Source organism: Lathamus discolor, chromosome 5 (assembly GCF_037157495.1).
Source record: "Lathamus discolor isolate bLatDis1 chromosome 5, bLatDis1.hap1, whole genome shotgun sequence".
Classification (NCBI taxonomy): Eukaryota; Metazoa; Chordata; class Aves; order Psittaciformes; family Psittacidae; genus Lathamus; species Lathamus discolor.
Window position 1 is genome coordinate 34,413,224 of NC_088888.1, and position 27,727 is coordinate 34,440,950.

The following is a 27,727-nucleotide window of genomic DNA, read 5'->3' on the forward strand; positions in this document are numbered from 1 at the left end:
CAACCTGGTGGCACCACGCACGCCCTTCCCGGCCGGGCGGGCGCAGTGGCTCTGCCCCAGGCGAGGACAGGGCACCCCCACGCCGCTCCCATTCCAACCGTGACCAGGGCCAGCCGCTTTCCCTCCCTGTTTGCTTTCAGGGTGGTTGTCTCTGCTGCTGTTCAGAGCAGGAGGCTGGTCTTGTACTGCAGTCCAAAGAGGCGCGACGGAGGAGGGCTGGAGGGCACTGCCAGCTCCCCATAGCACACTCTTTTCCTCTGCCCTTTATTTCACAAGACACTAGAGGTATTATTGCTCCCTTTTCTTTTCCTGCCTGCTCCTGCCAAGCCTCAGCTCCCCGGAATCAAATCTCTCTGGCAGGTGGGAAGGAGCCATGCCCTACCTCTACCGGGACTTGAAGCCGAGGTCGCCTGCACTGCCTGGTGCTGCATGTGCCACACACAGCTCGGGGAAGGCCTACGAGGAGCTGAAGCAGGAGTGCCTGCACAGGGGAGTCCTCTTTGAGGATCCCGATTTTCCTGCCTGCGACTCCTCTCTCTTCTTCAGTGAAAAGCCACCTATTCCCTTCATCTGGAAGAGGCCCGGGGTGAGTATGACATTGCGCTCTCGCCTTTCATCCCGCCAAAAGTCAGACCCTGCTGTGCTTTGGGATTGCACCAAACCATGGTGCGTTCAAGGAGATGAATTGCAGGGAAGATACTTCCCATCTCAGGGGAAGTGGTGTGGTGTTGGGATGTCACCCACACATTGCTCAAGCTGTGGGATGGAAGGGCTGGAAGGGCTCACACCACATCTCAGATGTAGCTCATTGTACAGTCACACTCTGTGGATGTGTATTGATGTGTGTGCTCAAACAACTGGTATCAGCCTTCTCTCTTACATGACATGCCAAACAGCTAAGATGAAAATAAGAGGACGAGCAAGGAATTAGGGGTAAAATACATTATGATGCTGTTCTAACTGCGTGAAAATCAAGTGCTGTCAATGTTGGAAACTTGTAATTAAGGTTAAACTTAAAAAATTCAAACCTTTCAGAGTATGAGACCCTTACACTTCCTCTCTTCCATCATGAAACACTGAGAGATTACAGATACATGTCATGGTTACTGAGCCATTCAGCAGTAGCCAAGGGCTTGAAAAGTATCTCTTAATGCATCTTGCATAACAACCATTAATGACACAGTGAGAGCCCGAAGCTTCAATAGTCACATGCTCTCAGATCACAAACCCAATATCACTCTAGGTTCCTTCTCCCCACTTAACTCTGTAACTAATAGCCACAGAAAATTTGTGGCTACGTTTAATTTCATTTCTTTGCTAATGACTGACATTTATTCTCTTTTTCTTCATAGTCTGAAAGCTTCTTTCTCCCTTAGTAGAAAACTTTCATTTGGTGACATTAGGAGAAAAAGAACCAAGGGAGAAAAAGAACAAAATATGCTTAAAGAAGGGTTTAAATTTTGGCTTAACTTAATCTGCTATGACAGGCATTCAAATGCCTCTGATGATAGCTAACACAGTGCCACTGCAGAGCAGAATTAAAGCTATTCTCCTGGAAAAGTTTCAGCTATGAAAAATAGGAGATCCATACACATGGCAAGTGCAGCCCCTGCAGGCACTGCTGCCTGCCTTGCCTACCTGTGCCACAAAAGCCAGGTAGGCTATGGGGTTGGTCCCCAGCACAGTATGGGGCTGTGGGGCTGAGATGCTTCTGGTGTGGTGACTCTGGAGTGCTGTGGAGCATAAGAAATGCAAGTGCCTGAAACATTAAATCAGAAAGACTGCTTTTCCTTGGGCCAGCCATTAGGTCCTAGTTTGTCTTTTTTTTTTCCATTTGGGGTTTCACAATAGTTGAACTTGTGACCAGGAGCAGCTGAGAGCTTGTGTGTCCTTGTGCGTGGTACCCAGGGACAGCGATCTGTCTGTTGTAGCTGTTGCAGTCTTCTTTGTGATCTTTGTACATTGAACTGGAAACATTTACAGAATAAATTGCCTGAAACGGGATTTGACTTTACACTCCAATTCCCACATGAAGGAAGGTGAACTTCAGCGAGCTGCACAGCAAGAAATAAAGCTCTGGGGAGTCTTAGAGGATGTGTAAGGACAGGGTTTTAGTTATGCTCTTCTCTGGCTCTTCAGCATTTCAGCTATGTCACTTTCATCTCTATTATCCATCAGGAACAGTACCAACATACAGACACTGCAACACCGTTGCAAGGAAACACATTTTACTCTGCAAGTGGGATATAGGCCTGGAGCATGACCCAGATTAGCTGCCACAGCTGGGCTGGCAGGGCTGTGGTGCTGGAGATAGTGAGCACAAGAGCACAGCCTCTGTAGGGCACCTGCATTCAGACTGCTTTTCACAGTGAATGGTTTTTACCGCCTTTCCTAACAGTAGTTTACAATAGCTTGGATGAAGTGTAGCACAATACATGTGGGTAATTGCAGGGTAACGTCAGTCTGCAGATTTACACTCTGCTAAAGTTTAATCTTTAGTCATGAGAGTAGAAAAGACTTTTTTGTTATTTTGACATGCATATACCTGCATGTATACATGTTTGTACACACTGTGAACAAGACCCTCAGACAGCTCTAATCTGTAAACCTCCCACTGCAACCAGTGAGCTACATGGATATCCACCAAATGAATATCTCTCTACATAAATCTGAAATGTGCTAAGATTCAGAAAGCAATTCTCTTTAGCAATCCCTTTTCATTGCAAATAAAACCTTTGAAACTGTAACTTATCAACATTTTAGAACAATCCAAAGAACAGAAGACCCTTTTCTCATTGTATTTTCCCCTTTTTCCTTTCCTTTCCTTTCCTTTCCTTTCCTTTCCTTTCCTTTCCTTTCCTTTCCTTTCCTTTCCTTTCCTTTCCTTTCCTTTCCTTTCCTTTCCATCTAAATTTGGCTGCTGGGATAAATTCAACAGCTCAGTGTCTGGAAACGTCAGTCATATAAGCTGAAGAATGAGAAAAAGAAAACAAAAACGAAAAAAGGAAAGACAAATGTGTTTTACCAATGCCAAATGACTCTATGGTCTGCAGAAGGAAGTAAGAAGGAAATTCTCCTAGTAAGAACAGCCATTGGTGCAATCACAAATAGAAATAAGGCCACCTAAATAGCCTCACCCTCAACCTGTCTTGGGTCTCTGTTTACCCTGCCTGCCAATGTGAGACAGGTGGAGGGGCTGCAATTTGTTTTCTTTTTGAGTCTAAAGAAAGCTTTGCTGTAGCATCGGGAGAGTTACAGGTCACCTCGTTTCATCTCTGTGAGGACTGCATGTCCCCACTTGTAGGTAATATCCTTGCACAGGCAAATCCATGAATGCTTGTTTCATGTGCTGTTTGTGAATGCAAGATCCACCTTTGGGGTTTGTCCCTTAGTATGTTAAAGCCCCGATACACATAATTACACCATCCAGTCTGAAAATCCCCTTGAAATTAATATTATTTTTGCAATATGGTTTTGTTTTGTGTAGCAGAGAAGGTGGCACAGGCCCAGCCAAAATCCTTTCTATCCCTTTCTATTGATTTTTTTACTTTTGTTTTCTGCTTTGGCATAAGAGATTGAAAGTATTTTTCCATATGTCAGTTGCAGAGCTGTGTAATAAGCAATGAGCCATGAATCTAATGTTCATACTCATGTCAGTGGAAAGGTTTTTTATCTTGCCCCTTGCTAACATGTGGAGTTTCCTGGTAAGAGCTAAATACATTTCTTGTCACGAGAACTATGTTTCCCAGGAGCAATGGTGCTAAACCAAGGCATGTTATTGAAGTTCAGCTACTTTATCAGCTGTTGTTATATTGACTTGTAAAGGCAATGAGCTGTGTTTTTTATTGTTCAGTTCCAGTCCCAACAATATGGAGTGTATTTAGCAAGCAGGTGGGCCAGATAAGGAGGGGCTGCTCTTTGATTTCCCTTTGCTCCACACACCGGTGACAGGATGTGCTGTGTTACCTCCCCCCTGGGTTACTGATGGCTGAGGCACAACCTGGCCATCACTTCCTCCTCAGCATAGGCAAACAAAACCATATGCAAACCAGCTTCCTCCAGAATATTATATTGCCTATGGAGGGTGAGCTTCACAGGAGCAGTGCTGGTTCACTTAGTGCAGGAAGCACAACAGAACTATCCATATCCTGCCCTGACAGCCACACAAAATGCGGTGATATGAACCAAAAGCAGCCCAGTTTTCTTCTAGGCAAATGCAGAGGTTAAATGGCTGAATGTGTTCTTCTATTGTGCCCCTCTTTAATTTTCTTCTGGTTTTTGTAAGCTTCTGTCACTTAGGCAAAAGGTTCTGCTTCATGCCATAGGGTCTGCAACAACATATCAGGGCAGACCCGTTAACTACAGGCGTATCAGCTAATGTATGTATTAGTATCTAATAATAATATATTAGATACCTTCTCCTCCCTTTTCTATTCAGTTCAATCAAATTTAATTTACAGTTCATGGAAAAAAAACCGAAGAGAGGTGAATTCCTGACACATTTAGTTGTTTGCCACTCTAATTTTTCTATGCAGCCGTGGTGCTAGTAGTTGAACTAGAACAGTGAATGTGGGAGAATTGCTTTCATGCCCCCGTGAGCAACAGTCCCTCTGAGCACACAAGGGTGGGTAGTGTTAGCTCTTCTATAAAACAAACAAGGCTGGACTCTGTTGTTTGCTTGTCTGAGGAGGAAATGGTCTCGTGGTTGTCAGACACTGTATATTCCAGGTACCATGTGCAGGTAAAGAAAAGGCTTTACCTTGGCATTTAAACATTCATTGACAATTTTCCTTTTTCCAGCCACCGTGGGGAAAAATAACACTAACAGAAAGCCATTAACCAGGGTTTTCCTCTAACAGTGAGATTCGGGAGCAGATTGTGCTATGATATTTGAACAATTGCCTACAGATGAATAGAGAACTCTGGCCTTTCATTAACAGATGACTAAATAGAAAAAAATGAAGGTATTTGATTCTTTAATTGCTCCATGCTGTAATTAATTAGCAAGGATTCCCCACCTAGATTTTTGTGGTGGCTACACCTCTGCAGGATAATACAGCTTATGGGACACATAGACCATGCTGCACATCTGGGCTCAGAGGTGATGGTTTCCTGGCATGCTCCAAGTAATTTCTGTGTTTCTCTCTGTTTCTCACAGGACATTGTCAAAGACCCCAAGTTTATCCTTGGAGGAGCCACAAGAACAGACATTTGCCAAGGGGATCTTGGTGAGTGATTTGCCCTGGGTGGGTGCAGTCAAGCCTACACCCCATGAGCAGCAGCAGGAGTATCTTTACACATTGAGGGGATCTTGTCCCTCCTGAACTGGTGGGAGCAGTGAAGGTGGAAGTGAGCCATGCTCACCTTGCCTGCAGCCATCTTTTTGGTAGCACCCTCCCATCTGTGCCAAGGACCATCCTGGTGCAGTGGGATTCAAGATCAGGGAAGTGTCTCCATGTAAGGGTACTGGGAGCCCAAGGGAGCCTTTTGTCTACCACCATCTCCAAACTGCAGCAGTCTGCCCTGGTCAGACAGGGACATGCTTCCTGAGGACACACAGGCTGTATTTTGGATTTCAAGAGGGGTGGAAGCTAACTTCCATAACATCTTCTCTAGGCCCTAACCCACCTTTTCTCCTCTTGAAGGGCAGAAAGTGAGGAGTTTTTTACCCTTTCGCAATTCACAGGTGACTGCTGGCTATTAGCAGCCATAGCTTCTCTCACATTGAATGAAAAAACACTATCAAGAGTGGTGCCACTGGATCAAAATTTTGGGCCAGATTATGCTGGAATATTTCACTTCCAGGTAAGATAAACACATCATGTAAGATGGCAAAGCATGAGCACTTTTCTGTCATTGTATTTCCTGGTCTATTTTGCAGTGGGGTTGCCAGTTATTGCAGAGGAGAAACTGAAAAAGACATGGACTGCTGAGCTTACACTGTTCATGTTTTGAGAAACAACCTAGTGGGCTATGTCAGCCTCCCACAGGCATGCCATTTCTGCTCTGTGGAGAGACGTATGGCTTTAGAAATTATGTCACATTTTCCTTGGCACACAAACTCCCCTTAGGATGTAAGGAATTGTAGCGGGATATGTAATACATGTGTGTCTCAGAGGTGATTTGAATCATGTGGTGACCACTTGTGTAGCTGCATAAGTAACATTATCCAGACAAGGAGCTACAGTACAGCTCTGCACTTTTAGTCTTGGTCTTTTCTTAAGATATATTACCCTTCTTTCAGAGCAGTCAAATAAGTTACAGTGGGAATGGATGGTTTACATATGACTTCTAATCAAGCCTATGACTTGCAACTAGAAGTGCTGGGACACCAGAGTCCTGCACTCAGGAAATGACATGCTGTCAGCAAACTCATGCCCCATACTTTCTGAACAGTTTTGGCAGCACAACGAGTGGCTGGATGTCGTGATTGATGACAGATTACCCACCTTCAATGGCCGGTTGGTTTTCTTGCACTCAGCTGAACGCAATGAATTTTGGAGTGCCTTACTAGAGAAAGCCTATGCCAAGTAAGTCATTGCAGATGCATAAATTCGCTATTTGTGTATATAGTAATGTGTATATAGCACAATGCGTACATACATTATTCACAACTCCAACGAACAGCTTCTATCCAGTATTTTTTGGTGGCAGTGTTTTTTGCATTTGATGTTGCTCTGAGCTGAAGATGTTATGCCTATCTCTTGTGACCTGGTCCAGCTTCCAGCACATCATTAGATAAACCCCTAGCTGATAGCAACAGGGTTGCATCAAAGCCTGAATCCTGACATTTGTGTCTCTGCTCAGACCTCAGGTGATGGTTCTGCCTTTCTAAATGATTTGGCAGGTAGCAAGCCACTGACACACAGTGGTGTTCAGTCCTTGCCAACCTGGCAACTGGCGCTAAAGAAAGAAAAACCCCAGGCTTTAGGGATATAGAGAAACAAATGAATTAAAAATGCAATTAACAAAGAAAGCAGAGTGATCCCAATGCTCCTCCCATACATCCTGGGTGCATTCTGTGGTATTTCTTTTGACTTCAGTGCCATTGCTGCAATTTTATGCCCATGTGAGAAAGCTCTCAAACGTGGGTTTCTTCAAAGTTTTGAAAGCATGTCTCATGGTCAGCATGTGTTTTCCAGGCTGAACGGCAGCTATGAGGCTCTGAAAGGAGGCAGCACAATAGAAGCCATGGAGGATTTCACTGGGGGCGTAGGAGAAATGTATGAGGTTAAAAAGGCTCCTGACAATTTCTATGAAATCCTAGCGAAAGCTCTGAAAAGATGCTCCATGGTGGGCTGCTCCATTGATGTAAGTAAGAAATAGGGTCTGAATTTCTCTGTTTAGCTTTGTGGTTTTGTGCTAAAACAATTTAATTTAAGACAGTAGGTGGATATGCACTTAACTTTGCAAATAATATCTATGAGCTGACTGGATATGTAGTATTAATGTAGTCCTTCTTACAGTTGTTTAAAAGACAAGGAGAAGATTTATCACTTTTCAGAAGGTGATGGCCACTGTATTTAAGGCAATAATGACATGAGTATGAGCACTTGCTGAGAGCGAACTTTATTTCTTGACTTACTTGGTCACTTAGCATTAAAATTGGCCATAGCCTTTTGAGGACTTACTAGTTCCAGAGACTACAAAATTGGGGTTTTTTTCAGCCCTGAATTCTGCCATTACTGCTCCATCAATATCTTTTCAGGAGAAATGAGACCATATCACACCTGACCTTGGTCTGAGAGCAGCTTTCACCATTCCTTAGCTAACATAAACTACGTTTGAATGGGAGTTAAGATTGAGATCCAGAAACACAGATGATGTTGATACAAAATCCCAGGGGCAGAGAAGGTGTTTCAGCCTGGAAGCACCTCGTTTTCCTTATGTGGGAACAATGATTAAAAAAAAATAAATTGAAAAATCCTTTCCTCAAGGGCTCAAAGGGCACCACTGCACCATCACTGCTGCATCGAGCACACAGCCAAGTTGTCTGCTCACAGTACTGGTTAGCCACTGAGCTCCCACCTAACGCTTGAAAGGGACCAATTTGCACCACTTGCAGTCTCACTCTGAAAAGAGAGACTCACAACTTTTTTCTGTATTTCAGACCAGCAGTGCTGCCGAGTCAGAAGCCAAAACCCCTTTTGGCCTTATAAAGGGCCACGCTTACTCTGTGACTGGCATTGATGAGGTATGTTCAGCAGTGCAAAGCAGAAAGATAAGGGAATGTCCCTTGACCTCAGGTGGAAGGGGTTTATCCAACTTCCCATCGACCTTTCCCTCCCACATCTTCTGTAGCAGCCTGCACCTTTTGCCCGGCTGTTACACCAGCTTGCCCAGCCTCTGCACACAGAAGTCCTGCTCCCTAGCTACTGACACTTGATATTTTCTCTACTTCCTTCTTCCCCAGGTGAGCTATCGGGGCCGGCAAGTGCAACTCATAAGGATAAGGAACCCCTGGGGACAGGTCGAGTGGAATGGCCCTTGGAGTGACAAGTGCGTGAGCTGTCCCATACATGCTGGCCTCACAAGGGCCAAATCCCAGCTGCTGCTCCACAGCTGCCTTTCTGCAGCCCCAGCTATTCCACAGAAAATGAAATCAAGAGTTTGCATGTGGATACTGGTGTTACTGCCTTACTAACATGTCACCCCTGGTGTTTTCAGAGCTGCCCATTTATGGGGACACTGTAAAGCTGTTTAGCCACTAAAATCTAGCATTAGCAAAAAATATTCATTAATATTGAATGATGGGATAAGTTAATATTAATAATGAGATAAGTTAATTTTAAGACACTACTAATGGGAAAAATAATACACTTAGAGTGAATTTTTGTTCAATTTTTACTAGGCTGTTGCTGTAGTACTTGTAACACAACATCCGTCCTTTGTCCTACTGCAGATAAGATGGAAATTGATACTGTATTACCCCCTCTAAGTAGCTTTTGAATCTCTAATTGCATTCACTGATCTTGGTTTCTAAACACATTAGGGATATGCAGGAGCCTTACAGGTTATATATGACCATTCAATGAGATCCTCTCAATGTGGTACCTACCAAAGATGTGAAAGAACCCAAAAGCACAATAGGATTGGGCTGAAAATCAGTCTGATTTTACTACCAAATATAAACAAAGTGCAGATAATAGAAAAGACAAAAAGTATAACATAGACTTTATAAATATATATATATGAATATATAGTATAGTATAAATATATACAGACACTGCATTCTCCCCCAGCATACACTTTTTGGTGTATTTTTGCACATATGTATAGCTTCATTTCTGTTTCACTTTCTTTCATCATGTTTTTTGTATTCATACAGATGTAGAGGACAGAAACCATAACCTGCCTGGCCCTTTAAAATTGCTGAGATGCAAAGTAGTCTGCAGGATTACTTTGAATGACCCTGTCCTTAACAGGACTCAGAAATGAATGAAATATTTCCACATCAGCTCTGATCCCTCATTATCTTGAAAAAGGATAATTGGCATATATAATGAGTGATTAAATATTGAATATCGAGAGGTTAAGATCAGGTCAGGCATCTGGCAATTCCTGCTGTTTATTGAAAAAGGCTGTGCAAAGCAGAGCTCTGATAGGTTTAGGTGGTAGGTTTTCTGGAACTCAGGGTGCAGAGGGGCTCACAGGTCAATGCAAGAATCTGTAACAGCATTTTGCAGTGGTTGCTGGAATTCAAAGCCTCAACACAAGAGGCCTGCTACCGCCTGTTCATTACGTCAGGTCGGAAATGCGGCAGGGCATTTCGGTTTTCCAAAACGCTTTGTCAGGTTTTTGTTTGGTTTTGACCTGCTACGGCTGGAGTTGTAGATGTGAATGAAAAGGAGGCAAATACTTCACCTGGAACCCCAGTGACTCCAGCAAATCCTTCAGCATGGGGAAAGAGCCTATACAGTTCCTATTGACTCAGTTTTGAAGAAACATCTGACCCTAAATTACTGACAAACATAAAGCAGGAGATGGGGCTACAGATGGAAAACAGATTTAAGGAGAGGTGTGACTTACCCAAATCTTGATGTTTACCAATAGCCCTGTTATACCAAACTCCAGAACCTGACAGCAGTCCCAGCTTTGGCTGCAGGCAATAACTCACACAGGACCATTCCACAGCAGCTTTGGAATCTTTGGTCCTGCTTCCAGCTATGTTAGTTGGGTCTCTAACCATGAGTAATAGCAAGACTCGGGAAACCTCTTAAATGCACCTTTCTTTGTGTGATCTGATCAAATGAAACACATGTGGAAGAGCAGCCTACTGCTGTGTCCAGCCAGTTGTTCTGAGTCACACACCATAGTAAAGCTTGGGTTTGTTTTCTTGCAGCTCTCTGGAGTGGCGTTCAGTCAGCCCATCAGAGCAGAGACGCCTGTCTCAGGCAGCACGGGATGATGGAGAGTTCTGGTAAGCCATGGGGTTTAAAGTGTGTGGATCTAGTCAGAAATCATGGTGCAAGTGAGCAATAAGGAAAGTATCTGTGTGAGAAAATGCTCAGTTTCCACCTAGGAGGTGGCAGGTAGAATGCTGACTTGGTTTTCTGTGTGTTTCGTGCGTGCCCATGTCTATTTTAATAACAAAAGGCATTTTAAAAGTCAGCTTAGTTAATGGCATTAGTATATTTCAGATACTGTGTGTCTCCCGTTGATGTAACACCCTTTAAATCCTTCCCATGAATAAAGGCACACTCTACAGAAAGGAGCATTTTATTGCACTCTGTCACCTTTGAAATGCCTTCAGGGTTGATGCTAGTCATACACTGGAATGGAAGGGAGTCCTGAGGAGCAATGCTACTTGTTACAGAAAGAACACAAAGTTATGTGTGAAATGATGGAAAATTTGAAGAAAAGATGAAATTAAAAGAAGAAAAAAAAAAGTGGTGAAAATTGCTTTCAAAGTGTGAATTGCTCCCTCATGCCAAATTCACAATCTCAGACAGAGCAGATGGCTGACTTGCACATGATGCTCCCCCCATATCAACCATGCTGTGTACTTCTGACAATGTGTCTAATCACATTTTCTAAGGCCAAATGCTCATCTCTTACATAGAGGTAAATCCAGAGAGCTATGCAGAGGGCTATTCCAAATTTTTCATGTAAGTTAATCCAAAGTTCAACTTTAGGCCCGAAAAATGATTTATGATAGACAATGCAGCAGGTTAAGCCACATAAAATGATTTATCCCCAGTTTTGATAGCTCTGGAGGGAAGACGGTCCAGTGGCTGATCCGTTACTTAAATATTTTTACTTAGGCTATTTTGAGTTATTTTGCTATTGACATTGCAAATGAAATAGGGCATTAGCAGCTTTTTCCAAAAAACTTTTGTGTTTGGCTTGGGGTTTCTTGTCTGTGTTTGACTTGTCTACAGCCAGAACTTATGGGGTGAAAGAAAGGAGTCAAAGACTTTACCTGGAGCCCAAGTAACTCCAGCAAGTCCATGCAGGGCATGACTTACAGCCTGGCTGTGTAATGGAGGCGCAAATGTGCTAGTAGGCATCAAATGAGTAGTGAAATACATTAAAAAGTCTGTCCAACAGAGCTAAGCTGAGAGTAAAGTAAGTCTCCTGGGGAGGCAAATAAAAATTAATGAGGCTGAGCATACCCAGACAAATGTTGACCTTCCTCATCCAGCATCTCAGTCATTCAGAGCAGAAACAAAAGCCCCTGGGACAGAAATTTCTACTGAAGGGGTTAAGTGGAAAAAAATTATATGCAGAAGATAAGAAATGCTTCCAAAACCAGTCAGGCAAGTTTGATACCAGCTAAACCTCCACCCAGTCCATCAGGCTTATTTTTCCTAATACCTTTTGACTTCAGTGTATTTCTCTAAGGAGTGTCTGCTTCTTTGCGTCCCTCTAAGCCACACCTTGATAGTTTCCCTATTAGGCTTCACATACAGAGTTTGCGTGAGCAGTAATGTGATATATCCGTAAAGACATTAAAATGGTCTGATGAGCTACACTGAGGGCTAGCTGGGTCCTATCAGCTACTGTTGCAGATAAAAATGCAGTCCTGGCGAGCTTTTGCTCTCCTGCAAGTCCATTCTGTTGTTAGGCATTCGCCACTGGAGGAAAAGGATGGGTGTTAAAATTTGTGTTAGGGAAGAGATCAGTTTCTCTACATTATTTCATGGTCCATGGAAAGAGAGGGGCGGAGGACACACCTGGATGCTAAATTGCCCTCAGAAAGGCCTAATACCTCTGCTTTTTTACAGAGGGAAGTTCAGCCTACCAAGGCTACCTTCAGTCTTAGAGCATCAGTGGGCCTCCTGTCCTTGCAGTGCCCACCATACAAGCTGCTGTCTCTTAGCTTTCCTTCTCTGTTCCATTTTCCCAGGGATGCATACCATGGCCAGTGGTGCCTGGCTCTGGCTGCCCCTTCTCTTGGCTGTTTGCTCAGCCCTGAACACAAGGCTGCTTGTCCAGCAGGACTGTTGGTATCTTATTGACCTTTTACTTGGTAGATAAAATCACATGGCTTATCTGCTGCTCAGCATGCTGAGCAGTCTAGTTTCAACCAGCCAAGCCTAACAGCTCAAAAACACCTATCTTGTGGCATTTGCTTCCTCCTTCCCATGGCCAAGTATAGGTGTCCACCTTGGGTATAAAACATATGTAATGCAACCTAAAACCACTCTATGATTCTGTGATTGTATGTGACACAGTAGCAGGCAGCAGTATTTCTATACCACCTTAAAGGGCAGGTAGGAGCCACTACTCAAGTCCAAACATCCTTTTTGCCTCTCATATTTGGTGTATGTTTTTGCTAGAATAGGATCCTAGGCACTCATAAAGGAGGGGAAAGTGAGCAGCTTGAAACTAGGCACCTTACCAGAGGCCCAAGTGTGACTTCAATTGAAGTGCAGACAGACTAATCATACCATGGCTAATCCATCACCATGGGTCCCCTGTAGTGCTGTCATGCGGCTGGCACTGGCTGCTTTATAGGTAGATTTAGCTCCTGCACAGTTGCCTGCCATACTTTGGTAGGCTTTTTGGCAATAGAGGTGCAGCCATTAAGGCCAGGATGGTGTTGATGAAATAACTCTTTCCATCACAGATTTTGTGCCAGTGTCACTTTTTTTCACCTTATGCTCAATGGTAACTGAATAAAATCAATAGTTATAGTGTAAAAAGAAAGGTATTAAGAGATGTCAGAATGAGACCCAGACAGTAAGGTTGCTTACAGTTTACACCACAGTGAGCGAGAGCTAGTTTCTCCCCTGAGGTACATCAGCATATCTCCATGGTCACTGAAACTATTCAGATCCACACAAGCTGGTGATCTGGCCCTCGGACTCCAGGGTGTGAGTGATTCTGCTGGGCATCCTTCACTGAAGTGAATGACTGCCTGTTCCTTCCCATGTCTTTTGCTCAGGATGAAATTTGAAGACTTCAAAGTGCATTTTGATAAAGTCGAGATCTGCAACCTGACTCCAGATGCCCTGGACGACAGCACTGCGCACAAGTGGGAGGTGACCATCCACCAGGGGAGCTGGGTCCGGGGATCCACTGCAGGAGGATGTAGAAATTTCCTAGGTGAATAGATAACTGCTTGGAAAATGAGAAGCCAGCACTGAAGTCTTTACCCACTCTCAGCAACCTTTCCTGTTACCCCATAGCAAGAATTGTGGGTACAGGCCAGGCCAGCTGATGCTGAGCTAGCAGGAGCCAGCTAAAAGGACAAATGTTCATATGGTCCCACTTGAGAGTTTGCAGTGTAAGAGCTGCTTTCTTTGCTCTCAAGTTCACTGGATCTGATTTGCCTCTTCTTTACATTTGCATGAGCAGGACTAGCTCCAAATAAGGCCCTTAAATTGCAGCAGTAAGTGTAAAATGAGAAAAAAATCCAGCTCAGCCAGCATGCTTACGTGGCTCTGAAGTGGCAGCATGGACCTGAAATGTATTACTCCAGATTGGCACCAGCACTATGGGATCATTGTAGTACTGTACTTTTAACAAAATCCCATCTGACAACTTTATTTAAACCACAGTAACTTAATAAAATATCAGGCCTAAAAACTTTTCTGCACCTAGTTCCATGAAGGACTTTAGAATTTGGCTCATTTTCTGCAGAGCTTAGTGGAAGGAAGCATGACAGAGAATGGAAAAACTGAATTTGAGCAAAACCTCAGCTTAATTGCCCTTTTTGTCTTCTTTCATTTTTTTTTTTTTAGTAGTAGTAGTGGTGGTATTATTATTCTGAGGCAAGGAACTCTGGTGTTCTTTACATTGGCAGAGACTTTCTGGACAAACCCACAAATCAAGCTGCATTTGACAGAAAAAGACGATGGACAAGATGAGTGCACATTCATAGCGGCGCTGATGCAGAAGGATCGCCGTAAACTCAAGAAGCTTGGCGCTGAAATGCTAACCATAGGCTACTCTATTTATGAGGTACTTTATTGCTTTTAAAGCGCAGTAGCTGCACTATCAGTATTAGCATCTTTCTCTGGTTTTGTACCCCTGCCAGCTATTATGTATTTTTAGGGCCCTTGCTCATGAAATAAACTTCTCGTTACATCAAGCCCCACAGAGTATTTTACACGGTTGGGATGATGCCCTCTCAGAGAAGGATTTAGGAGTCCCTACGGGGCCGTGGGTTCCCAGGGTAGACTCCTTGGCCCCACGATTCTGTCATCCTCTGCCTGGTTCTTAAAGAGGGATGTTGCTTCTTATGAGCCTCTTGGGGTGCAGGACTGCCTGCCCCCCAAGTGAGGTTGGAATTGGCAAATCTGTTGTCACTGCTCCGCGACACCCTGCCTGGGATTGTAGCACTCAATGGCAAGGAATATTTCAGCAGGAAGACAATGTCCCAGAATCCTCTTAGACTGCCCTTTGGGTGGGAAGGGACAACCAGTGGGGGGTCTTTGCCATGAGATGGCAGCTGGGCTGCTTCAAGCACCTGGATGAAGGGATGAGAGTCAGGATCCCGGCCAGGTTAGAGGCTTGTGCCAGGCAGAGTTTGGCTGTGTGACTGGGAAAGGGGCAAGGATGGCCCCTGCGCACACTGAATAGTGGAGCACTGTGTTTCTTTGCCGTTCTAGAGCCCCGGCAGAGATGGACACTTGGGCAAAGACTTCTTCAGGTACCACCCCTCCAAGGCCAGGAGCAAAACCTATATTAATTTAAGGGAAGTGTCTAACAGATTCAAGCTGCCACCAGGCGATTACATTCTTGTTCCAACCACGTTTGAGCCGCACCAGGAGGCAGATTTCTGCCTGCGGATTTTCTCTGAGAAGAAGGCCATCACTGAGTAAGTCAGATGTGAGCCCTGTGCCCTCTGGTGTTCACCTGCACGTCAGGCTGGTGGCGACTGGGGAGAGTCTGGCTGCTGGGCACCCAGCCCTAGAGCAGAGCCCTGCCATGGGAAGCTCCTGCCCATTTTTGCTAAACCTGACACTTCTTTTGGAGAGCAGTTTAGTAGGTGGTGAAACAGAGCTTGCCATGGTGAGCCTGCTAGAAGCTTGACAAGTAAGAGTTGCTAGCTACTTGGTACTGTTCAGGACCCTGTGAATGCAGCAGTTCCTGCTCGTTTCCTCCCTGAGTTTGTCCAAATGACAATTTTGTACTAAAGAAGGGTATTGAAGAAAAAGTGTGTGCGCAACAAATAGAGAATGAGATGCATTCTTTAGAAGGCAGCATCCACAGCTGTGCCCTCCCTGAGCCCGGCTTCAAGTCTGGTTTTAGGAGCTTACACCAAAATTCGAACAGTGCAAAATTGTGATTGTCAGATGGATTTTAGCTAAACTTAACCTGTTCAATAAAAAATACAGTTTTATCATTCACCTCTGGAAAACGTAATGAGCAAGCTTCCACCCCAAGCAGATGTTGAATATCTTCAGATACTGAATAAGGTTTTGTTTTCTCTAGGGATCTAGATCAGAACATTGCCATTGATCTGCCTGAGGTAAGCCTACAGAGTTAAAACAGCAAGAGAATAGCTCAGCAGAAGCCAGCACACACTTCTTTTACTGTCTTTGGCTAAAACACGTTCGTTTCACAGGAATGTTACACAACTGCCAGCTTTGTGTATGTGACTGAAGCAGCCAGTTCTGCTGAATATGGCAAAAGAGCTGTAACAATCAAAATCATAATCATTGTGCTCTGCATCCACTTGAAGGCAGTCAGCATCAGCTGGTGACAGAGGAGTGTATCAGCCACCATGGGTGCAATGAAAGCACACCTGTTAGCACCAGGGAGGCACACGGCCATTCGCATCTTTAAAGTTTGATTCATAATGAAAGAAAGAAGAGGCAAGAGAATGCCAACAGACCTACATTAGTTTTGCATACAAATGACTTCATTTTACTTATCAATATCTGCAGGCTTGGGAGGGAACGCTAGGCACATGTGTGATTGAGTTCTTGTTGTTTCTGAATGGCCTTGTCTGCCTGCTGAGCACTAATTGCAGCTGAGTCTGAGTCAGCTCCTGTTTAAGTGTATCCCTGCAAATAAACCGTTAATTGTGGTGTGCCTTCCCATGGAAACAACCTAAGCCAAGACCTCATGTGTCCTCCAAGGACCAGGTAACAAGTGTGTCTCTTTTTCTGGTTTCTCAGGGCCACGTTCAGTAGCAAAGTAAATCTGTTCACCTGTCCCAGTATCATTAAGGGACTGCGTACAAACTTGAGCAGAAATGAGGAACATCCCTGCCCATGGCAGGGGGGTTGAAACCAGACGATTTTAAGGTCCTTCTCAACCCTAACCATTCTATGATTCTAAAATACATACAGCCAAAAAAACTGTAAGTGGCCAAGAAGTGTCAGCACGGCCACTCTGGTGACAGTACACTAGATAGCACCCATGTTGTATCTTCTGTGGGTAGGCAAAACAAAGCCCTACTCTTTGCTTCCTGCACTGTGCTGCTGCCTTCTCTTTCCCCACTTTTTTGGCCCAAGAACTCCTCTCTGTTCACATGGTCACCCCAACTATAGCAATGGTTCCGTACTATTTCATCTCTCTGGTCATCAGTGTAGACTGAAGCCTGGTCTCTACACCTCTGAGACTGCACGGAGGCACTCAGCTGGCAGCCAGCTGAAAGTGCTTCCAGGCTCAGGATGGTGCCAAGTAATGTGCCAAAGTGCAGCCACCTCTGGCTGGTGCTCTAAAGGACAAGAGGTCCTTGAATGATGCTGCTGGAAAGAGCTCGGTATAGCTGTGGTTGTTCAAGGACCAGGGAATCAGAGTGGTGCATGGGTGGGATGAGAGAAGAGCTGTTTGCCAGGATGGGTGCTCTTGATTTTGATAAAGCAAAGGCAAGGGCACACTACACAACCACCCAGGGAAAGGAAATGAGGGAGTGAGACTCCCCTTGGGCAGCTAGATGGTTGGGTGGCCTCAGGTCTACCAATGTTCAGGAGTATGTGTACCCTTATTTTAACATGTACTCTGGTCCTCTGATGCACAGAGGGGTTATATGCCGGAGAAACGTAATGGTTTATAATTCGTCTAATGACTTTTGTGGTTGATGTTGCAGCCCATAAACCCAACCCCCAGCCCCGAAGAAACTGAAGAAGAAAAGGTTTTCAAGGCACTGTTTGAGCAGATTTCAGGAAAGGTGAGTGCAAAACCCTTGTGGGTCATAGCGGCATATGGAAAGAGGTGAGGCACTTCTGCGGTCCGGGTGATACGTTTCTTGGGAGTACGCTTAGTTGTAGTGTGTTGTTTGGGCACCAGATGTCACCATGCCTTATGTCTAGTTGGAGAAGGTTGCAGTTGCTGGTGAGCAAGCAGGAGGACCAAAGGGAACTCAAGGTCTGAGGGAGCTTATTTGGTTCAGTGTCCAACTGCAGTTTACTTTCTCTGAATCAATGGTTCCCGCTGGAAATCTCCTTCAGACAGCCTTATGCACAGCAGCCCTTTAGTTTTCAGCCTTTTCTGAGTTTTGTATGGTTCTCTTTTCCTGAGTTGCAATAAAGTACAGATGGGTGATGTTTGTGTTTTTGAGGGTTTTGGTATGTTTGATTACAGAAATATTCAAGTAACAGATGCTATACTTCTTTTTTTCTTTATTTTACTGTAGGACATGGAGATATCTGCAGAAGAACTTGAATATGTTCTGAATGCTGTATTAAAAAGAAGTAAGTGCTGATATCCTCTGAGGTAAGGGGTGTAAAGAACTTTATAAAAGCTGCTATTAAATACATTTACAGACAGGCTGTGTTATGACTCCTGCCTGATGTCCTCTAGCCAGCTGTGCAGAGCCAGGAAAACATCTGGTCTGTGATCTAAACACGACCTTGCCCTGCCTCCAGCATGAGGACTGAGAGGCAGCTATGCCCACTTATGAAATCCTATTTTCTACTTTCAGTTTATAAAAGGCAGATTTACCCAGTGACTTCTTTCTTATTATTGTGCTTTTTCAGCAAAGAACATCAGATTCAAGAACTTAAGTCTCATTTCATGCCGAAATATCATTTCTCTTATGGATGTATCCTTTTGAATAAGTGCTTGTGAGGCTAAATGAAAGCTGAATATAATTGTCCATAGGGTTACCTGTCATGGATATCAAAGACGAATGTGGTAATGTCATGGCAGAACACTAGCCAAAGAAAAAAAATATGAGAAACTTGTATACTGATTTTTCTTACAGAAATTTAGGGTTAGGACCTTCAAGACAGTTACTATTTTCTACTGCAGACTTGGAGGCAGATGCTTTAATGCTGAGCACTTTTAAAAGTAATTCTCAAATTACTTCCATACAAACCAGTGCATTTTTCAAGCAGTAGTTTATCTGAAAAAGGCTTAGAAGAGACAACTCAAGAAAAGTCTGTTGTCTGGAGGGTTCAGTTCACCAGGCAGAGTTGTGCCTGCAAGTTATGGGTCAGAAATCAAGGACCAGCAGAGTGTTGAAAATTACTGATATCAAAGCTGTGGGGGTCTTTGACAGCCAGACCAAAAGCTGGAAAATCTGGTCTTCCAGCTAGATCCTGGAACTCCAGGAAGCAGACATGTGGGCGAAAAGTTTGTCCAAATTTAGTCATTTGTGGTGTAGGTGTCTACATCTAAGCTAGCTTTCTAGACTTCCTTTATAGATAGTGGAAAAGATGGTTTAATTATGCTTGTTCTGGATGCGCCCGACTGTGAGGAATGCTAAATAACTGCTCAGACATTAGGTGAGATGAATCATAGCCCTGGTACCTCCCCACCAGCTTCATCCTTTGCAATGTTCTGGTGCCTGTAGAGTTTGCTTAGCATGGCTTCTCCTCAGGTAGGCCTGTTTTTCACAGCATGCTTTCCTGATAGACAATTTTGTTACATGTGCAACAGAACAGATACTGTTCTAACAAGGCAAGTATCTAACATCTGTTTTATCTCTTGCTTGTTCAGCTGAGAAGTTCAGCTGAGTTTTGCTTTATTTGCTGTAGTCCATGACAGAGGTAACTTCCTCTCAAACACTAGAACAGAAAACCAAAACAGGCAAAACTTTGTCCTGTTCAAGCAATATCCATAATGCTTACATTTAGTGCAGATCAGTCACCATGCAGATGCAGTGAGAAACAGGGCACCAGTCCCAAATTTCCTCCCTTAAGAGCCAGGCTTCAACAGGGAGCTGGTCCATGTTCACATCTCATCCTTACATGGTATTGGGACAGAGCCAGGGTCTGCACTTGACACAGGAGCATGGCAGCATTCCTAGGTTTACTATTTAGGATATAACTAAATAGTTTCCATTATTTGCAATGCTTCCAAGCAAATCTCTGCATAGTTTTGAATAAATGGGGAAACATCTCTTCCTCTGCTTTAGCAGTACAAGGAACACAGACACAACCATCACACTCTGGACATGGTATTTGGAGCACATGGAGGAACAAAATTGCATGAATTCAAACCCAAGTCAGCACTGGCAGAGTCCCCTCCCAGTGCCACCAAATTCCCTGGCTATTGTCACCATGCAGTGGCACAAAGTGAGGGCAAAGTTCTATATGACCTCAGGAAGAAGAACCTGGCTGAGTAAACTGACAGTGACTTTTTGCAGGATCAGTAATGTTCCGGGTGCCCCAATAATGTCACCATTGTAGGTGCTAAAATAATGACAGGCATTAACTTGACCCCACTTGGCACGTTTTTACCTTTATGAATGCTCACTATGCTAGTGTCCATCTGAGCAAGGGCTTTGTCTTGGCAAGAAAGATGGAAAGGGGAAGGGGAATAGGCCCATTCCTTATTTAGCATTTCAGAGTAAGTGCTTCGTCATGCAAGCGAGCTGTGCTTGGGCAACATCAGTAACTCAGTGAAATAAGTATTTAAAGACCCTTACATTTCAGGCAGAGGGAAGGACAGGCAGATCTAAATGCTGCCTCTCAGAAGTGCTATGCAGGCATTATTTTTCAGACCATGAGGACCCATATTTTGCCAGCCTCACCCCACAATGCCCGTTAATTTTTGGTTAAGCCATTGCAACAGAGCCTGGTCTCTAGGTAAAAATACTGAATAGCACATTGGTTGACCAACTAACTCCTCTGAGTACAGTAGCGATTTGTTTTAATCAGGTAATTTAATTCTCTGAATCATTTATATCCCATTTACATCCAAAGCTGTTTCTGCCTCAGAACAATCTGTCTTTCTTTCTCCTGTGGAGCCTGCATTGCTCAGCTGTGTTTTTATATCACATAATGTTCCCCAAGTATCACAGCCACAGCCATGACTGTAACTGCTCAAGCTGCACCTCATGAGAAATCCCGATATGGGTTTCAGTGGCACCATAGACATTCCAGGCAACTTCACATTTTCTGCTTAAAGGAACAGTGCTGATAAACTCAGACAGAATTTGGACCTTCAGGTAACAAATCCTTTTCCTTGATTCAGATTGGCAGACCAATGGCAACGGGAAACTGGAATTTCATGAGTTCAAAGTTTTCTGGGAAAAAATGAAGAAGTGGATAGTAGGTGACATTATTCACTGTATTTGTTTCTCCATTCCATTAGCCATTTCCTGCATAGTTTATTATGTATGTGCAGACAAAAGTGGAGACAGGAGTGTTTACAAGCCACAAATTTTAACTCAAAACAAATGTTTTAAAAGTATGGGGGCTTGTTTTGGATAGTCAAAGACATTCTTAGCTTTCCATGATGCTAAACCATAATGGTTTTCTGAAAATAACAGAGATTTTTGTAAGCAAATCAACTATGTTTGGGATAAAGAATGCAAAGGACACTAATAAACAAGCCAATCAAAATTAAACTTCAGGAGTTTGAATTACGGCTGTTGTACAGAAGTAGAAAGTGATGATTCATAACTAGTAGGAAACAATAATTTCCTATGTCACTGCATTTCCTTTATTGATCTCTCAGGAGTCAGCTGTACCGAAGTCTGCGAAAGTGTTAATTCTAAATTTAAACACATTTCCCTGCCACTGTATATGGCAGTAAGAATAAACAGGCTTGCAGAATCAGGCCACAGACTGAATATTCAAATAAACGCAACCTAATTGTTTCCTTACGGTCATTAATAGTTTCTTCTGAATTCATGCTTCACCCAAGCATTCAAGATACACAGTTCTCTGCTTCTTGTCTAGCCCATCAAAAATTGCAAATGCTTTTTTTGGGTACTAATGCCACATTTCTTTTAACAAAGCATGCACTATTCTTTAACTGGGGGGGTTGAGAAATCCTTGTATCTTATTGGGAGATTTGCATGTATGTTTGTTGGATAAATTTAAGATGAATGTGATGACAGCTCTAAATATACCCCAAGGGTAGCTGAGTTTGTCATCTCATTAAAAAGATGGAATTTAACTCTAGTTTAATAATTATTTAATATTTAGGTCTGAATGTTTGTACCAGTTCTCTTGGTTGTACCATGGATGTGGCTGCTTGGAACTTTTATACCTTCATGTTAACTTCATGTTAAACAAATTGTCTCTAGCCTTCAGAATTATAGAGAAAAACATAACAAGAGATTAAGAGGATGCATCAGCTAAGACTTAAAAGACAAAGAGCAATACATCCTTCCCAGAAAAAATCACTTTTTGAAAAATTGTGGGTTTTTTTACAAAAAGCATCTCGTTATTTTGAATATGTGCGTTTGGCAGTACTTGGTTGAAGTTTCACAACAACCTATTCATATGACAAAGAGAACTGCGACCTAGATTTGTTCCTCAGTTACAAAATCAGACTCAATCTGGACCAAAGTTTTGTCAGCTTTCTTAAATGCTCAAGTTAGCAATAAAGACCTTGCTTTTCTGTGCCATATCTGTGCTCCCTTTCATATGCATTCAAACTTTCCATGTTCTCATTTTGTTATAGAATATCTTTCTTCAATTTGACTTTGATAAATCTGGGTCCATGTCCTCCTATGAGCTTCGCAGTGCACTTAAAGCTGCAGGTAAGGATAGCACTGCATTTTATCTGGGAAACCTGTCAGGCACATCGGCTGTGGGTGAAGAGGGCTGCAGTCAATTGTGCTGGCAAGGTGCCCCTGAACAGAATGGAGGTTTAAATCCCAGAGAGGACCTGCACACCTAGAGAAGATACCAAGTAGTAATTTTGCCCCAGGAATCTCCAGTCCTGCAGGGCAGTCAGTGAGAGCAGTCTTTATATTTTTCTTGAGCTCGGTTGAACTCAACAGGGCTGAACATGTGCAGGGTTAGACCCTGAAACAAGCCACTTCAGAGTCCATCTGCACTCAAGGGCTGAAGGAACAGTGAGTAAGCTCTTTGTTATGAAGAGCAGTCAGCACATTTCACTGCAAATTATTTCTATCAAAGCACCTAGTTTTGCAGAAATCCCTCCAAATTTCAGGGAGACAGAATGGTCCCTCATACATCAAAAAATGCCTGGACTAGAAACTGCAGTGGCTGCAAAATTTCTTGTTCAGAGTTTGTTATGCATTGCAAGCTTAAAGAATTCTGTGGTCAGATCACTTTCAGGATGGCTGTGTGCCACTGAGTATCCTGCCATTAACTGGTTTGCAAGACTGGTTAGCAGAGATCTGCAGATTCCTCCCTGGCCGGTGAGGTTGCTCACTTTTCCTTTGTGCGTGTGTCTTTGGGAAGGATACCAACTCAGCAACTACCTGCTGCAGCTGATTGTCCTCCGATACTCTGATGAACAGTTCCAGATTGACTTTGATGATTTTCTGAACTGCTTAATTCGCTTAGAGAATGCAAGCCGTGAGTATCTTCTTCCTCTGGAATTTCTTTCCCTCTTTAAAAAACCCCTAATGTTCCTCTTTTGGCTGTCGTTGAGCATATTGCACAATATCTGAGATCAAATGTGTGCACGGCTAACAGAAAGGAGCCGTGTTTAGCATTTGCTTTTAGGATGGCTTTTCTCCTGTAAAGTGAAAAATGTTCTGTTGCTAATGGAAAATTTCCCTATGTGAAGAGAGCCTGCTTCACAAACTGCAGCAACATAGGAGGCATGTGAAGAATGCTGGCAAAGTCCATGTTACAGCCTTTCTTGTGGCTCACCCATGAGTTTCATTTGGCATCACAGAAGTTCAGGGTTCAAATATTGCTTGTGCCTCATGCAAAGAGATAATTGGCATGCACTTGGACAGGTATATCCTGTACTTGTCCACTTTTGGCAGAAGATATGGTTCCTCATACATTGAGCACCCTACATCCCAGTTCATTTCTGAGCAGGGTCACTCTCATTCCAGCAGCAGTAGAGATAGATTAAATGGCTGGATAAATGCTGAAGTGATCATTAGTGTGTCTCCAAATTCAAATCATATGCAGCTCTCTCTGTGAAAAGCAAAATCAACTTTCTTCGCCAGTTTTGATTGTTTTGTTCTTCTCTTTACTTTCTGTTTTGATCTGTGGCTACAGAAGTATTAAGCTATTGAGAGAGAAAAGTTAAATAAGATGAAAGAAATGCAAATTGATTGGCTTCATTTTTAGAGTATCATCCAAATGTGATGGTTTAGTATTCAGGACACCCTCTTCCAGTCAAGTCCTGAAGTGAGATATGCACAAGGGCCTTACGTCACCAAGACATCTCCTCTTGCAAGGACTCTGTTTTGTCATAGCAGCTACCACCACCAAGCAATCCTAAGTGATTCGCCTCTGCGCCAGGCCCTCCCTCTCCTTGGCACAGCCACCCATCGTTGTGGGATGGGGAGCTCATGTATGAATATGAATGAGGTGTATTTATAGCACTGGTGTCCTGTTTTTCATTTCAGGAGTATTCCAAGCTCTGAGTGTGAAAAACAAGGAGTATATTAACCTGAATATAGGCGAGGTAAGAGCACAGCTTCATAAACACTGACAAAATGATGGGGCTTCTCTAGAGCATTTTCCTCTTGTAAGAACCGGAACATTTCTGCATGGCACTTAAGGTGACATCTGTGTCCATGAGAGTGCAGGGGGCATCTGCCATAGGTTTCAGCAGGGCTGGGATTTTACAGCACGCACATTGGTTACATCTCTTCCATGCTATTGCCTTCCTTCCTTGCTCTGTGGCATACTGACAGCTCATCAACCTTTCAACATTCTCTGCTTTTTCCTTCCTCAGGTGCCAACTCTCAGTGGGGGGAAGCGGAAGCTGCAGATGGGGATGGGAGGTCTTTCATTATCCCTGAATCCTCCAGGAGTGCAGAACAGCCTTGCCTGTGCATGTCCATCATCTGCTTCCCTCACCATTCAGAACAGGCTTCTTGTTTTCCTGTGCTCTCTTTGTCTCCCTGTCATACATGTGGGTTGTCTCTCATTTAACACTAACTCAAAGCTTCCTGGGGCCAGGCACAACGAATTCTCTGACAAAACAAGCATGGAAGCCCATGCAGACTGCTGGGATGCAAAGAAAACCACTGCCATTATGGGTTTCTAGTGTTTGGAGAGCTCTTCCTCCTTCCCTCAAAACACAGAAGTAAATGCTGGCTGAAGTTTGTCCTTAGTGACAGGATATAAAAGCCTAGTGAGCAAAAGGTACTCTTCTCTACATGGGGTCAATTCAGAGCAAAGCAAAGCTTTTGAACACCTCTTTCTTTTGGGGAAAGGGAAGGGGAAGAAAAGGGCCTGAAATCATTTACTGTAACGTTGATCTTTCTTCCAATCTTAGTTTATCAACCTGGCAATGAACATCTGAAGAAGTCTGACTTGGATGCCAAAAGCTCCTGGTGACATTGCTGCTGATACTTCTGCCCCAAACAGCTGAGGTCCCCTTTGCATGCAGACTTCACCAGGAGATTTCATGAGCAGGAACATGCATGCTGCCCACCCTTTCTGGTCCCCAGCCCTCTTGAGGAGTTTAACAGTCAGATCATAGTTTGGTTTTGGTAAAGCCTGATACTGGATTTAGTACTGTGAGAGGCATTTGGATGGGGCACACATGCCTCTCAAAGAGCCTGAAACTGATATCCCCGAGTGACCACAGGTTTTTACAAAATAGGATTGTGTTTAGTTTCAGCACAGCACAGACTATAGTGATTAAAGGTCTTTATTGCTCCTTGGGTAGAGATTACTGTAAGGTGCTTTTGAAAATATAAGGTTGCATAAAACTTTGTTCCATTTGGAATTTATTTCCAGCATGCTGTGTAGCTACACAAAAAGCCCCCTGTTACAGCCACCTGAGCTGAAGTCTGGTGGACAAAGGAAGGCCACAGAATGTCTGGATTAAATTCAGCCTTGAATATTTATGACAGAGGTCCTTGGTCCAAGCTTCCTTAGAAGGATGCTTAAGCTAAGGTTTGACATTCATCACAGATTTAGTTTAGAGAAAAAACGTTGCGTTTCACTTTCTATCAGTCCTTTTCTGCCACCAACAAAGTTCCTCTGTTACACGCCGGACCGTGTCCCCCACGCCAGTTTCGGCAGCGTTGCACACAGCTTGCCTTCATCTTCAGAGGAACATGTGGCCCTGAAACAGGGATCTCTTGTGTTGGGCCATTTTCCTCCAGGCAGTCCAAGACTGTGTCCCACAACAACCATGCTTCAGAAGAGCAACTGTAATAATTTTAGATGAATTAAATGTGTTCATTGGTAAGGCCCTGATCTCTGCAGCTATTGCTGTTTTGCATTGCTATTTTACATCTGTGACTTACATAGTATGATTCATGTGATGTGGGTAGCCAGTGCTGACTTTAAAAATAACATTAATAGAAGCCAGGGACTTAAGAGGTCTTCATAGGATTTGTTTCCATGATTATCTTCATAACATATGTCTATTTTATAATGAATCAACTGTCTGGATTTGTTTTCTGAAACCTTTCTTGCAGTGACAGAGATGGCCCTAGAATAACCTTGCATTCCCTACTGTCCAGAATCATTGAGACAGCCAGGGGTTTGTTTTCTCTAGATTTAGACCTAATGAACAGTTCTGGAAGGAAGATCAAGCTGCAGGAAAGGTGAAGTTCAAACAGTGAAAAATGCAGGGATCATGATATTTAAAATAACCACTTTCTTTTTTTCTAGCAGTTATAATCTTGTAACTATGCAGAAAATGCTCTGGAGCTGACTGGAAGCTGAGCTAAAGCTAATGGTTGCAGTATTTGATTAACTGAGGTACTCAGCCCCATGAGGTGTATTGATTTTCAGATGTGCTGATTGTATGCCCTTTTGACAGCACTGGAGGCAGCTGTCTAAATTCGTGAAAGTTTGGATTAAAATCTACACTGTTCTCTAAACATTCAGCCACATATTTGAAATGAAAAATCACAGACCCTTAATTGATTCATTGTGCAAGCTTAGACACGGATACAAATTTGTTGGAATACAGTGTCATTCACAAGCTATGCAGAAGAAAGAAGAAGAAAAGAGATGTCTCAATGCCTGGCATCACTAGTGTAGCATTCTGTTCCCTTACACAGAGCTGGGAACGTCTTGGTGGAATCAGGATTGATATAAGACAGTGATGAATATTGAGGTGGGAGCAATGGAGCACAAGTGAAAATTTCTTCTGCATTTAAAAGAAAATTAATGCATTTAAGAAAAAACACCCCAAGGTGTTTTCTGACCACTTGGAGCAGTTGCCTCCAAGGAATTCGAAAGCAAACATTTGAGTCCTTTAAGAATCAAGCCTCTTTCCTGGCCAGCCAGCTCACTGTGTAAAGCCTGTCCTACCCTGGGGTTTACACAACATCCCATAGCCACAGCAGAGGTGCATGTAAGGGCAGTTAAGCACAAGAAAACCTGTACATCTAACCAGGCTGGCCCATGACCACACAGACTCTACTGCAGCACAGTCCCTATCTCACCCCTTTGGTTATAAGGATATTATGGCAGCTGTGACAAAAAGACTTGCTAATATCAAGGTGAAGAACAGCAACTGCTCCCCCTTGTCCTATGCACTAGCCCATTTTCTTTCTGCATGGGAGTAAGACCCACCTTAAAAAGGCAAAAGTAACTGTAGAAATGCAAGTGAAGATGGATTATTATATAACCCCTGCTAAGGGGTTTTTTGGTCTGCTATTATACTGCTCGTGTGAGTGACTGAGTGGGTGAGTGGGAGACATTTGACTTCGCAGCCCCATCCAGATATGACAGTGTTCATCAGCACAGCACCCACCTGGTGTGTGAGCAGGAGGCCCACTCGGTGCCCAGAAAAGGGGGTTTGGGCTTGCTGGTCTTCTTTTCTTCTAATTAAGGATCTTGAATTTAAAGCAAGACCTTGATGCCTTTTCTGAGTGAGATGTAGGTACGTTTGGCTCTGTACCATTACAGGAGCAATGGCGAATCACTTACAGTGCTCTAAAAGCTGTGTGAGTGGTGCTTTCCCTAGTGTGGTACACACAGACCTTGTTAGCGAAATCTGGTTCATGCTGAGAGCC

The 27,727-nt window shown here is 43.5% G+C and overlaps 1 protein-coding gene across 4 annotated transcripts; it reads left to right on the top strand.

Annotated features, from left to right (window-relative positions):
• On the top strand, positions 1-26,584 carry CAPN9 (calpain 9). 4 transcript variants are annotated; one of them, XM_065680316.1, is made up of 21 exons: positions 4-285; positions 361-586; positions 5,159-5,228; positions 5,687-5,805; positions 6,397-6,530; positions 7,143-7,311; positions 8,111-8,194; positions 8,414-8,499; positions 10,343-10,420; positions 13,391-13,551; positions 14,252-14,409; positions 15,060-15,268; positions 15,886-15,922; positions 17,492-17,572; positions 18,038-18,095; positions 18,381-18,445; positions 20,832-20,900; positions 22,264-22,342; positions 23,013-23,129; positions 24,143-24,201; positions 25,021-26,584. In XM_065680316.1, the coding sequence occupies exons 2-21, from the start codon at positions 374-376 to the stop codon at positions 25,045-25,047; spliced, it is 2,073 nt and encodes a 690-aa protein (XP_065536388.1). In that variant the 5' UTR covers positions 4-285; positions 361-373; the 3' UTR covers positions 25,048-26,584. The 4 variants fall into 4 exon arrangements, 3 of the variants coding, with proteins under 3 accessions (XP_065536389.1, XP_065536388.1, XP_065536387.1); XM_065680315.1 differs by having other exon boundaries at positions 4-586; XR_010613035.1 differs by lacking the exons at positions 24,143-24,201; positions 25,021-26,584 and having other exon boundaries at positions 1-586; positions 20,832-20,904; positions 23,013-23,100.
• Positions 26,585-27,727: the final 1,143 nt, after the last annotated feature.